Genomic DNA, 13,958 nt, shown 5'->3' on the forward strand with positions numbered 1-13,958 from the left:
GTTCAGTCACTAAGTTGTGGTCTTAGTGACTCTTTGCGACCCCATGAACTGTAGCATGCCAGGCTTCGCTGTCCTTTATCAGCTCCTGGAGTTTGCTCAAACTCATGTCCACTGAGTTGTATATTTATGTATATGCATGTGTGCGTGCTCAGTTGCTTCAGTCATGTTGTGCTCTTTGAGGTCCTGTGGACTGTAGCCCTCCAGGCTCCTCTGTCCGTGGAGTACGTATATGCTGTACTGTGCTTAGTCGCTCAGTCATATCCAGCTCTTTGCGACTCCATGGACTGTAGCCCACCAGGCTCCTCTGTCCATGGCAATTCTCCACACAAGAATACTAGAGTGGGTTGCCTGTCCTCCTCCAGGGGATCTTTCCAACCCAGGGATCGAACCTAGGTCTCCCGCATTGCAGGTAGATTCTTTACCAGCTGAGCTACCAGGGAAGCCCATGTATGTATACAAATTAGCATATAATATGAGTCCCATAGACCTGGTTTTCCCAATAGCTTGTGTTCTTTTATCTTGGAGTCTTTCAGAATCATAACAAAATCCTTAATACTAGGGATCTAACTATACAAAATCACCAAATCTCACATCTTAGAGCTGGGAAAAGTGTGTACATAGACAAGCCAAAGTGCCGTGTACAAGTTATAGCAAATACACTCCCTCACGGAAACCCTGAGTTTGGTAGTGTCCCTAGCATTATGTGACAGTGCCCCCTGGTGGTGAATATATGTACTTCATATTTCTCCATTTTCTTCTCAGGGCTCTTCTGATGCTCAGGAGTCTGGTCCCAGCCCCTGGCTGGCTAATCCTTCCATCCGGAGGACATTCTTCCCGGATCCCCAAACGTACGTAACTGCCAGAGTGAGGTCTCTTGGCCACTTCTCAGTTCTTTCTCCTGGAGGAGACTACCAGGTCACTCACAGACACACAGGACCTGTCTGGGTTCTCTCAGTTACTTCCACACTCTAGGCCTCACCCGATATATATACCAAACCTGGCTTTCTTGGTTAGATGCTGCTGACCTGGGTGAGCAAAATGCAATCTCTGTTCTGAATGAAACCAAGTGCTCCCTGTTTCCCCACAGGACCACCAAGGAAATCTCAGAGCTCAGGAATTTCCTAAAGCAACTGCAGCCGGGGACTCTGGGGCGTTCAGCCTGCATGGTGCTTTCAGCTGCCCACAGGGCACCTCCAGCCCGTGTGGCAAACCCTAAAACCAACCATGCAGAACCAGGTCCCGCTCATCAGGACAGCACAGGTGAGGCCCCGTGACCTACCTTCAGCTCCTTACTTCCCAGCACCCTCCTTCCTCCCTAAATGCATCGTTGCTACACAAGGATGGCTCACAAACAGGACGTCAAATGGGAGAAAAGATGATGGTCAGTGTCCTGTTCCCAGAAGAAAAATCAAATAGTGTATATAATTGAAAGAGCTCTGGCCCAGGAACTGAAAGTCCTTATCACTTTGGGCTTCAAATCTTTTCCCTTCAAAGTGAAGGAATTAAACCAAATAGTATTTAGGCCTCTTGCAGTTTTAATGTTCTGTGAGTAAGCAAGAGAGGACAATTAAGTCGAGGTGGCGGTATATGGAGCGTATTAGAGACACAAAGTAGGGGAGTAATGTGGTTTCATCACAGAGACAGAAAGGATTAAACATTTTGGAGTTCCTACTTTGCATCAGATACTTCTAGGCACTTTTACTAGCTAATGTTCACCACAAACTCATTTTACAAAATAATCTGAGGCTACATATTCTAAGTCACACAGCTAATAAGTGGCAGAGCCAGAATTTGGACCCCAGAGTTCTTGTCCTTCTCACTATTCTGAACAGCCAGAGAGCAGAAACAAGTAGCATTCTCACTGTAAACCCTTGATTCCACTCATTGCTTCATTGGGAAAATTTTTTTTTAAGGAATGGTTTGTCATTTCAAAGAACTGAATGAATTAGTGAAATCATGAGTATATTATTTCATTGCAGAAATAGGCTACTTTTTTTTTGATAGGTAAGAAGTGGATTTATTTAGAGAGAAACACACTCCACAGACAGAATGTGGGCCATCGCAGAGAGGAAGTCCAGCAGCAGAAACAGGGTACACTGGTTATCGATTGTATAATGCTGCTGCTGCTGCTGCTGCTGAGTCGCTTCAGTCATGTTTGCCTCTGTGCAACCCCATAGACTGCAGCCCACCAGGCTTCCCTATCCCTGGGATTCTCCAGGCAAGAACACTGCAGTGGCTTCCCATTTCCTTCTCCAATGCATGAAAGTGAAAAGTGAAAGTGAATACTCCAAAATACAGTGGCTGAATACAATATTTACTGTCTCACTGTTTCTCACGGTTAGGAATCCAGGTATGACTTAACTGAGTCTCAGGCTCTGGTCTGTCACAGGCTGCTGTCGTTTCAAGGCTCAGCTGGAAAGGCTCTGCTCCCTCACCCCTCCACACAGTTGTGGTAGGATTCAGCTCCTCGAGAGTTGTTCGATTGAGGCTCCCCTCGGTTCTGCCATGAGAGCCTCTCCATAGAGCATTTCACACTGTGGCAGCTTGCTCCATTAGAGTGAGCCACCTAGAGGGCAGGAGACACAGTGCTAGCAAGAAAGGAGTGTCTGGTAACCTCATCACAGAAATGCCGTCCCATCACTTTTGCCATATTTTTTTTTTTTAAAGAAACATCTGCACTAGACGCTTTTTGTTCTTTGGCTTCACTGAGTCTTCGTTGCAGCACGTGGGATCTTTGATCCCCCCGCAAACTGGAGCAGGCTTTTTAGTTGCAGCCTGTGAACTCCCAGTTGCAGCATGTGGGATCTAGTTCGCTGACCAGGGATCAAACCCAGGCCCCCTGCACTGGGAGTGTGGAGTCTTAGCCACTGGACCACCAGGGAATTCCTGCTGCTGCTGCTGCTGCTAAGTCGCTTCAGTGGTGTCCGACTCTGTGCGACCTCAGAGACGGCAGCCCACCAGGCTCCCCCATCCCTGGGATTCTCCAGGCAAGAACACTGGAGTGGGTTGCCATTGCCTTCTCCAATGCATGAAAGTGAAAAGTGAAAGTGAAGTCGCTCAGTCGTGTCCAACTCCTAGTGACCCCATGGACTGCAGCCTACCAGGCTCCTCCGTCCATGGGATTTTCCAGGCAAGAGTACTGGAGTGGGTTGCCATTGCCTTCTCCACGGTAATTCCTAACCATATTCTATTCATTAGAAGCAAATTCCTAAGTCCTTCCCACACTTAAGGGGAGGCATGTATATCAGGAAGCAGGAACCAGTGGGAGTCATTCTAGAAGCTGCCTACCACATAAGGAAGGATGTATGTTATCATTTTAAAATAGAGAGAATGGTGAAGGAACTCATCTTTGGGGGGCACCCTACAGACTGGGTGTTAGAGCTATGAAAACACTTAAAATATAGTAAATGCTGGACTTCCCTGGTGGTCCACTGGTTACGAATCCACCTGTCAATGCAGGGACACCGGTTTGATCCCTGGTCAGGGAAGATTCCACGTGCAGCAAGGCAACTAAGCCCATGCATCACAACTACTGAGCCTGCATGCCTGGAGTTGTGCTCTGCAACAAGAGAAGTGACGGCTATGAGAAGCCCTCGCATCACAGTGACAAGTAGACCTCACTCACCACAACTAGGAAAGGAGCACACGAGGCAACAAAGACCCAGCACAGCCGAAAATAAAAATAAATAAAAACTTTAAAATATTATATATAGTAAATGCTGTATGTGGTGCTCCGTAAGTTCTGAATAACTAAACAAATCGTTGTTGCTAGCTTTTGTTACTGTTCATTTGACAGATGTTAGTTGCACATCTCTATGTGCAAGGCTCTGGGCTAGGTGCCAGGAACACCACAATAAATAAAATAGCAGTGCTTCTACCCTGATGGAGAGATACGCATCCATGTCACACAAGGAAATCTAAAACTTAAAAGTGTGATAAGCACTTCAAAGGCAAAGCATAATAGGATGACCAGATTTAGACGAGAGAATCCTGCCTCACAGCAATTAGCATTTCATCTAAGACTTGAAAAGTAAGAAGGAATTGACCAGGGAAGGGGGATAGAATATTCTCAAAATAAGGAATTTTGTATGTGAAGGGCCTTTTATTAATGAGATAGATTTAATGAGTGTTTCTAATACAGAGCCCAGAACAGAGGAGCAAAACACAGAGAAGGACATGGGCAGGGCGAAGAGGAGGAAAGTGGGAGCCCGCAGGTAAGTAGGTCAACCTGAAAGCCCCAAATCACCTCCCCAAACCTACTGTCCTTCTGCACCTGTCCACCCCCCACTCATGTTTCAGTTATGCTAGAGAGCACCCTGGTGTCTGGTCTTGCTCTCATGGTCTGGACTTGGAAGGTAGCAAGAGAAAAGATGTCCTTGTCTGCATGGTGTCAGGCGTGGAGCTAGACAAGGAGGTGGCCCTGGAAGCGAACCAGAAATGAAAACAAGTGCACTATATCTCATGGGCTTTAAGATTTAAGTTGTTTTCTGCTTCAAAGGACACCGTCAAGAAAATTAAAAGACAGCCCTCAGAAAAAGGGGGGAAATATTTGCTTATCGTGTATTCAGTAAGGGGTTTTTATCTAGAAATATAAAGGAACCCTTCAGTTCAGTTAAGTTCAGTGGTTCAGTTGTGTCTGACTCTTTGTGACCCCATGGACTGCCAGGCTTCCCTGTCCATCACCAACTCCCGGAGCTTGCTCAACCTTGTATCCATTGAGTCGGTGATGCCATCCAACCGTCTCATCCTCTGTTGTCCCCTTCTCCTCCTGCCTTCAGTCTTTCCCAGCATTAGGGTCTTTTCCAGTGAGTCAGTTCTTCACATCAGGTGACCAGAGTACTGGAGCTTCAGCTTCAGCATCAACCCTTCCAGTGAATATTCAGGGGTGATTTCCTTTAGGATTGACTGGTTTGATCTCCTTGCAGTCCAAGGGATTCTCAAAAGAGTCTTCTCCAACACCACAGTTCAAAAGTTGTAAGGAATCCATACAATTCAATAATATAACCTCATTTTTTAAATGGACAAAAAATATGTCAGAGTGTGTGGGAACAGAGGAATACGGAGTGACTACGAATGGGCTCAGGGTTTCTTTTGGGGGGTGATAAAAGTATTCTGGAGTAAGCTGTAATGGTTACATGACCTCGTGACTATCCTAAAACCACTGAATAATATTTCTAAAAGAGTGAATTATATGAGGTGTGTATTATGTCTGTAAAAAAATAATAATAATAAACCTGAAGGCAGTGATAGAAGCTCTGTTCTCAGATATTCAAAGATTAAATGACTTCCCTCAAGTCTGATATGTCAAGTGAGCAAACCAGGACCCCAGCCCAGGGCTTCTGGCTCCACAGCAGCGCGTCTGCACCCTTTCACCCTGGTTTGAGGCTCCTTCAGTCCCAAGGACCTCTTGCTAACAGCTGGTCTTTAACCATTCTTTCTCACAGGCCTGTATCCAACTCAAACTCTCGGCCAAACCAGCGGGGGCTAGCAAAGGCAGGCCAGAGAGAACACCTGCGGCCCCTGGCCCGAAGCAGCAGAGTCCAGGAGAGTGGGTGGTGCCCCATTTGTGCAGGTGAGCTACTTGGGCACAGGGGTGGTTGGGGGTGGTACTAGGCGTCCCTTGAGGGAGGAATAGGAGATCTGGGAGTGCTGCCAGGAACCAGGTGAACCAGGGCCCCTGGCCTCTGTCATCTGCAGTTACATACAAGGCTGTATTGAGCACCTCCTCACGTTGTGTTCACCAAGCTGAGGAAGGGACCTCAGCTCTGTCCTTGGGAGAAACGTGAAACAAAGCAAACTATAACACTATCAACGAGGACCTAGAATTTCGTTCAAAACTTCTTCTCCATGACCAAATTCTGCTTCCCCTTAAGGCTCTGTTCAGGTGGTTCTTATTTGCCAGGTCTTCTCTGACCTCAGATATTCTCTCCCACTGAGCTCCTGCTGCATTCTCTGATTCTCCTGGGCGTAGCACTTCTCCCCCTGTGGTTTGTGACAGTTATTTGTGGTCACAAGTTATCCTTACCCCTAGATGCCATAGTCCATGAGGACAGGCCTGGGCTTACATCCCTCAGCACCTCACACAGTGTCAGGCACATAGGACTTACTCAAAAAATGTTTGGTGGACTTGTGCCTGGATGTCATCAGGTGTCAAATATTCAACCCTAGTAAAATTTTCTTGTGAAAACAGCTGCATTTTGCCAGCAGAGGTTCCCTTCAGGCTGCGTGGGGTGACCTCCCGCCCGGGAGTGGGCCCAGGGTTCTTACCTCCTTCTTTCCTCTCCCCCTCAGGCTCCTTCAGCGTTGACCTGCTTCCCCAGCATGCTGCTACTTGTGGAGGGGCCTCCCCGCCTCCCCCAGCCTCTCCCGCCTCGTCACCATCTTCGTCTCCGCACGTACTGTGGGTTTCTTCTCCGGAGAGCTCGCCACCCATTTCCTGGGTCCAGTGTCCTATCTGCGAGTTGCCATTCTCGGCAGGAGAAATAGAAGAACATGCCAGCACGTGCGGGGAGGTCCTTCAGGCCTGAGCCATGAAGTCCTGTGGCCTTGGCCCCCCTCTGCCCTCTGTGACAGAAACGGACGAGGGGCTCTCTTGACAGCTGGGAGGGGCTGACGAGGCCAGGCCGCCCTCTGTCCTCCCCGCACTCATTCCCTTAGGACTCTCTGCCTGAGGGCACCTCTGGGCCCAGCCTGCTCCCCACTCCCAGTTGTCAAGGCTTCTGTCACCATGGCATCCTACTCTCCCAAGGACAGCTCCATGTGTCTCTTCTTTGGGACTTCTGGGATAGAGTTGGTGAGTTCTCAAGGGCTTCAGGACACAATCCAGAACATCTTCCCCTCAGTGAGTGGTGTGTATCCTTGTGCCCATTTTCTTGAGAGGAAAATTGAGGTCCAGTGTAAAGAAAAGCACTCCCCCACAGATAAGATCCTGTGGTGTCCTGGGAAAAGTGAGAGTGATTTTTGAGTATGAGCATGACCTTCAGCGCCCCATGAACTGTACTCTCAGTATCCTTTGGGACTTTCCTCCCTAGGATGATCAGGTAACAGTGTTGCTGTGTGTCTTTAAGCAAATTATTTATCTTGGGTCCAGAGTTAACCCTCAGTAATAGAGAAAAAAAAAAATCCCATCCTCCTGTTTTACGGGAATCAGACAGACTAAACACTAAGGAGTGGCTGGCTGTGGAACCCTGGGCGAATCCCAGGCCACATCAGCACATTGGGGCAGCTGGACCAGAAGGTCACTAAGGTCCCTTCCACCTGTGGTTTTCTAAAATACATTCCTACCTTTTTTGAGCATCTGTGTCCTCTCTCCTTTCCCAGAAGGTTTCGTTGTGTGGCACTAACACCAGTTCCCCTGGTCTCCAGGGTACAGGGCAGAAGGGGAGCAGCTGAGCCTGGCAGAGGGAGGGCAGGGTTTGGAAGGGGTAGGAAAGAGAAAGCTGGGCACAGCTAGGGGAGCAGACAGAGGAGCCGGAGTTCTCTCCTGCCATCCCCACCAGCATAGGTGGGTGCAGCCATGGACCCCCTCACGGTAAGAGGCCTCTGCTCCCTGCCTTCCCCTATCCTTGTCCCGTTTCTGGCTGTGATTAAAACAATAGACCGACTCAGAGGAGTGGCGGGAACAACATAGCTGCCAGGCATGTGGGGGACACCACCCTGCGGGTGGGAGGAGAGCGGCTAGAGGCCCAAACCTGGGCACAGAAAGAAGAGCGCTGAGGAAGGGCTGGGCTGGTGGGAAAGAGGGGCAAGGCAGCACCAGGGGGTTGGAGGGAGTGCTGCCCAGAGCAGGAGAGGGCAGAGCTGGCGAGTTGGTGGAGGAGAGCCTGGTGGGATCCTGCCGTGAGGCTTGGTCAGCACTCAGGGGCTTGGGAAAAACCCAGTTTAAAGACCCTCCTGCGTGGACGTGTCTGGACCTGTCCTTCGGAAGCTCTGGGACTTCGCCAGGGAGGAGCAGCTGGAAGAGGATATCAACAAGATGGGAGCAGATCCTGGAGAGATCTGTGTGCCCGCCCGGGGGTTCCACTCCCAGTGCAACCCTGTCCTGCTTCAGTATGCTCCTGCCCAGGCTGCCCACATCGGCCCCACTGTGCGTGGTTTCCTGTGAGGTGGGAGTCGTGCTGAGGGAGGGGCCCCCCGTTAGAACTGAATGAGTACCTTGGATGAAGAGTGTGAAGAACTCTTCTAACCTGAGAATCCACACAATAAAATAGCGACTAAGAACATGTTTTTAATCTTTGTATCTTCAGGAGACGTGAGAGTATGCCACTGGCTTTTAAAGCTGAAGTGGCCATAAACTAAGGAATGCAAGGGATGTAACTGGAACGTAGCTGCCAGGCAGTCGCGTTGGAAAAGGACTCTGCCCTGGAGCCACCCTGCCCCGCTAGCACCTTGACTTTAGCCTCATGATATGATCTAGTTCTGACTGCGTGAACTGTAAGAGAATAAATGTGTGTGGTTTTAAGCCACTAAACTTTAAAAAAAAAAAAAATGCGTTTTTCAACCAAGACCAATTTTCTAAATATTATCAGCATTTCATACCAGTCAATGGGATATTGTTGACTAACAGCTTAACAAAAATATACAAGAAGCTGTTATGGTATGAAAGGGTATTTCTAAAACAATTAATTCCTGGAAAATATGGACATGAAGTGTATTCCCTACACAGATATAACTGGGCAGAGGAGGACATTCATATTGTCATCATACAAGATGATCACATATAAACTATACATACTAGAGTATATGTCATTAATGTAGAATTTAGTTTCAGAGTAAAACAGATAAAAGTGGTAGCATCGTTATTTTCCCTCTTAAAGGAGGGAAAGTGTTTACCTACCTACCACATTTGGGAGGTTTTGAAGTAGAGATTCCAAAAATCCAAAAGCTACCTACTACTACTAATTTTTGAGTTGAGAGGTACCACGAAAGAATAGCTAGGAACACCAGCTTCTCAACCAAACTGCCTGGGTGACCACCCTGTCTAAGTGGCTTGGCAAGTCTACCTTGGTTTCCTCTTCTGTTAAAGTGGGGACAGGATGAAGTGATAGCTCCTGCCTTATAGGGTTATTTAAGAATTGAATGGGTTACATACTTCTGAGGGTTTAAAAAACTACCTATACTTAAATACTATATGCTAAGTCCCTTCAGTCATGTCCAACTCTTTGCGACCCTATGAACTGTAGCCCACCAGGCTCCCATGTCCATGGGACTCTCCAGGCAAGAATACTGGAGTGGGTTGCGATGTCCTTCTCCAGAGGATCTTCCTGACCCAGGGATGGAACCCACGTCTCTTCTGTCTCCTGTGTTGGCAGACGGGTTCTTGACCACTAGCACCACCTGGAAAGCCCAAACATTAAATGTACATTAAAACAAAAAGAAACTTGTGTTTGAGATGAAAGTCAAAGTGAAGTTGCTCAGTCATGTCCAACTCTTTGTGACCCCATACTGTAGTCCCCCGGGCTCCTCCGTCCATGGGATTCTCCAGGCTAGAGTGGGTTACCATTTCCTTCTCCAGGGGATCTTCCCCACCCAGGGACCGAACTCAGGTCTCCCACATTGCAGGCAGACTCTTTACCGTCTGGGCCACCAGGAAGACTATAATGGTGGCTGGGTACAGAGGGTTAAGGGCTTGAAAATGGAAGGGTGAGGGAGGCCCCCAGCAAAGAAGGTTGGGGACTCGAGGTCCCACCCTGTCTGCTCCTTCATCCAGCCTCAGCCTAACTGGACAGAGATCGTGAACAGAAAGCTGAAGTTCCCCGCTCCGCTGCTGGGTGCCATCCAGGAGGGACATACAGGCCTGGTGCAGCAGCTGCTGGAGGTGGGGGTCGAGGCCCCGGGCGGCGGGCCAGGCGGGCCCCCCCGGAATGTGGAGGAGGCCGAGGACCGCTCCTGGAGGGAGGCCCTCAATCTGGCCATCCGCCTGGGCCACGAGGCCATCACTGATGTGCTGCTGGCCAACGTCAAGTTCGACTTCCGCCAGATCCATGAGGCCCTGCTGGTGGCTGTGGACACAAACCAACCCGCAGTGGTGCGTCACCTGCTGGCCCGGCTGGAACGCGAGAAGGGCCGCAAGGTGGACACCAGGTCTTCCTCACTGGCTTTCTTTGACTCGTCGATCGATGGCTCCCGCTTCGCCCCTGGGGTCACGCCCCTCACCCTGGCCTGCCAGAAGGACCTGTATGAGATCGCCCAGCTGCTCATGGGCCAGGGTCACACCATCGCACGGCCGCACCCCGTCTCCTGCGCCTGCCTTGAGTGCAGCAACGCGCGCCGCTACGACCTGCTCAAGTTCTCCCTGTCTCGCATCAACACCTACCGGGGCATCGCCAGCCGCGCCCATCTCTCGCTGGCCAGCGAGGACGCCATGCTTGCTGCCTTCCAGCTCAGCCGCGAGCTCCGGCACCTTGCCCGCAAGGAGCCTGAGTTTAAGGTTGGTTTCTGCTCCCTCCTCCTGCCCTCAGTGCCCTGTATCTGTCCGTCCACCGGGGCATGATCGGGCCTCTAGTGGGTGTTCTGGGAAGAGAGAAAAAACAAAAAGATGTTCTCAGGAAACCTCCGTTCTGATGGAGAGTGCCAGAATCCTGCCCTGAAGGGGATTCATTCTAATAGCAGACAGCTGTCACTCCAGGGGGCAACACATACCCCACCCTAGGGGTGTCCTGGGTCTGTCTGATGGAGGAGGGAGAACACAGATAGAAAAACAGCTGGACAGACTTAGAGATGACATTCAGTAGAACCTGTCCTTTCTGAATGCCTACTGTGTGGTCCCACCTAGAGCATCCTGTGTTGGGGCCTTGAGCTCATGATCACATCAAGGTGGAAGAGGGCAGAGTGAGGTGGACCAGACTCCCCAGAGGCTCAGCTTCATTTGGGGCCTCTGTGGATGGTGCTACAGGGCTTCCAAGGGCCAGAAAATAGGTCAGGAGGCTACAGCTGTTGTGTGCAGGGCAGACTCCTTAGAGGAAGTGGGATTAACCTTGGCTACACGACCAGGTGGTTTAACACAAGAGGAGTAGGGAGGACATTTGATGTAGGGGTTCAGGGCAAGCAAAGACTCTCAGCTAGCAAAAGGTGACACGGGATGAGAGCAGAGGCTCTGTGTGGACAGAACGCCTGAAGGGAAGGCCTGGAGGCCAGGACTGATCAGGGGCCTTGAATTCACAGTCTAGTTCCATTCATCACTTATCCACTGACATCCTCTCGGTGCCAGCCCAACTTGATCCCCATGGTGACAACTACCATTAGGTGAGGAAACAGACAGGGATATTAAAACAGAGGCCTAAGGCTGGATGTGACCTGTGCCAGCTGAGCCGGGGGAGGAGCGTGCTGCTTCTCTGGAGTCAAAGGATCAGAGAATGAGGACCCCCACTTCCAGGTAGCAGGAAGAGCAGCCCTCTCCCAGGGCCTTTCCCTCCACCCACACAGCAGCCCACAGAAGGAGACACAGGAATGACCATCCCCTGCTTCTCGGCAAGGGACAGAGGCTTGGAAAGGGGACATGCCTAACCCAGGGTGCTGCCACCTGAGGGACCGTGCTGGGCCTCCTGAATCCTAGCCCGGATTCTCTCTGGTGTTAGGGCCCCAAGTAAGACCGAAGCTAGGCAGGGGAAAGTGGAGGCAAGAGCTGCCCACTCTGCAGCTCCCAAAACTGCCAGCATGTGTTTTCATATAAGGTAGCAAAAGTAAAAGAACCCAAGAAGGCATGAAGAGTAGGAGCAAAATCTAAACAGGCAGAGGGAAAGGAAAGGACAAGGCGGGGGAGCAGAGGTGATGGGAATGGGGCCGTCTGTGTTGAAATGACTCAGTGATGAGATAGATGTGGTACCAGAGAAGCAATGTTGACACAGCAGGTGCCTCGTTATAGCCAGGAGGACAGGTGGGGTGGCAAAGAAGAAAGGAATAGATGGTTTAGGGTGACATCAGCTGTGGGGAAGTGGCGGCTGAGGGCAGGACAGAGTGGCCCAGGCCCAGTGTCGGGAGGGTGGGCTGACCCAACTGGCTGGGCCCACAGGATGGCCAGCACACCTGGACTTTCTTCCTACAGCCCGAGTACATTGCCCTGGAGTCGCTGAGCCAGGACTACGGCTTTGAACTGCTGGGCATGTGCCGGAACCAGAGTGAGGTCACCGCGGTGCTCAATGACCTGGGCGAGGACAGCGAGACTGAGCCCGAGGCCGAGGGTCTGGGCCAGGCCTTTGAGGAAGGCATCCCCAACCTGGCGAGGCTGCGACTGGCCGTCAACTACAACCAGAAGCGGGTCAGCTGGGCCCTGCCTGCCTCCCCAGCCCTGCCCTGCCCCCTCTAGATGGCCCCTATCCAACACTAAGCAAGTCATTTCCCTGCCCTCAGGACCCCCTCATTTTTTTTTTAATATTCATATTTATGTCTTTGTGCCGGGATTTAGTTGTGGCACATGGGATCTAATTCCCCATCCAGGGATCAAACCCAGGTCACCTGCATTGGGAGTACAGAGTCTTAGCTACTGGGCCACTGGGGAAGTCCCAGGACCCCTCTTAGCTCTTGATTCTGAGCACCCTTCTCTCCAGGCCCTTGATCCTATGGGTCTCCCACCCTCCCTTCTTATCGTCAGTCTAAGTCCCTAACCTCTGCCCAGCCTTGGAAGTCCCATGACCCAACCAGACCAGACTTCTGAGCTTTACCTGTTGGCCTGCTGAGTAGGTTTGGTCTGGTCTTTTTCTGTGGTTATACTTCAATATCTCCCTCTATCCAGCAAGATTAGACTAGATCTCTCAGGGCTGAAATATCAAGTGATTCCTTTATTCCCCATCTCATTAGATGCCTACCCCTAAGCCAAAGACATGTTCCCTTTCTAGCCTCCCCCTGCCTCTTACTCCTCCCTCTCACCCACCCTCAGATATCCTAGCCCACCAGGAGCTTAATTAGAAACCTTCCTTTCCAATGACTGCCCAAGTCAGCAAATTCCACCTTCCCTGCTCCTCCCTACCTCAAGACCATGCTGCCTGGTGCCCCACATCGCTAAGAAGACAAAGAACCCTCAGGGTTCTGGGACCCGTATCCAGTTGCACCCACCACTGCCTGGCTTAGATTCAACAATGTGGGATCTGGAGAGTCCAGAAAATTCTTTGAGCTCAGTTTCTCCTTCATAGACTAGGAAACTAAGTCCCAAAGAGGGGTGGGGTCTGCCCAAGATCACTTGGTAAGTGTGTTGCCTCTCTTCTTAGCTGGCTGGCCTGGGGAGAAAAGAAACGTGGTTCACTTTCTATACCTGACTGACTCCTCTTCTTCCTCCCTGGCCAGTGGTCACTCCCTCTGCTCACACCCTTATCTGTTTAGTTTGTAGCACATCCCATCTGCCAGCAAGTCCTGTCCTCCATCTGGTGTGGGAACCTGGCTGGCTGGCGTGGGAGCACCACCATCTGGAAGCTCTTCATCGCCTTCCTCATCTTCCTCACCATGCCCTTCCTCTGCCTTGGGTACTGGCTGGCGCCCAAGTCCCGGGTACTAAGAATAGAAATAATGATAATTGTCATTTATTGAGCACTTGTTTTATGCCAAGCCCTGAGCTGGGCCCTTAATGTTCCTTTTAGGTAGTTTGAGGTGGTTCTGGAAGGTAGGCATTGCACCTGGATTTTACAGTGAAGACATAGGGAACAGAAATTCTCTTTTGTCCGCAGGAAATAGCAGAGTTGGGATTGAAACTGAGGTCTCTCTGCCTCCAAAGCCTGAGTCTTATATGCAGTCTCTCCTAATGAGACCCCTACCCCAACCTCAAATTCTTTGGGAGCTCTTTAGGACTCAGATATTTCTATTCCCTACTATGAGCCAGACATCATGCCTGGCACTGCGGACATAAAAAAGATCAAGACCCTGTAAACCAGGTGAGGAATAGGGTAAGCAGTGCTCCAGGAGGCAGGAAAAGGGCATCCATCCAACATCCCAGGGAGGGAGAATGCAAAGCATTAGAGAGACTGAAAGGA

At 50.5% G+C, this 13,958-nt stretch overlaps 1 protein-coding gene across 1 annotated transcript in view; it reads left to right on the forward strand.

Moving 5' to 3' along the window:
- Nucleotides 1-13,958, forward strand: part of XNDC1N (XRCC1 N-terminal domain containing 1, N-terminal like) — a 38,009-nt gene that overhangs the window by 13,367 nt on the left and 10,684 nt on the right. Inside the window, exons 6-14 of the mRNA XM_005908731.2 lie at nt 763-848; nt 1,088-1,260; nt 4,142-4,214; nt 5,445-5,572; nt 6,292-6,400; nt 7,321-7,366; nt 9,710-10,429; nt 12,044-12,256; nt 13,315-13,479. Of these exons, the coding sequence (XP_005908793.1) occupies nt 763-848; nt 1,088-1,260; nt 4,142-4,214; nt 5,445-5,572; nt 6,292-6,400; nt 7,321-7,366; nt 9,710-10,429; nt 12,044-12,256; nt 13,315-13,479 (1,713 nt within the window). The remainder of the gene's footprint in view (nt 1-762; nt 849-1,087; nt 1,261-4,141; nt 4,215-5,444; nt 5,573-6,291; nt 6,401-7,320; nt 7,367-9,709; nt 10,430-12,043; nt 12,257-13,314; nt 13,480-13,958) is intronic.

Source organism: Bos mutus, chromosome 15 (assembly GCF_027580195.1).
Source record: "Bos mutus isolate GX-2022 chromosome 15, NWIPB_WYAK_1.1, whole genome shotgun sequence".
Lineage (NCBI taxonomy): Eukaryota > Metazoa > Chordata > Mammalia > Artiodactyla > Bovidae > Bos > Bos mutus.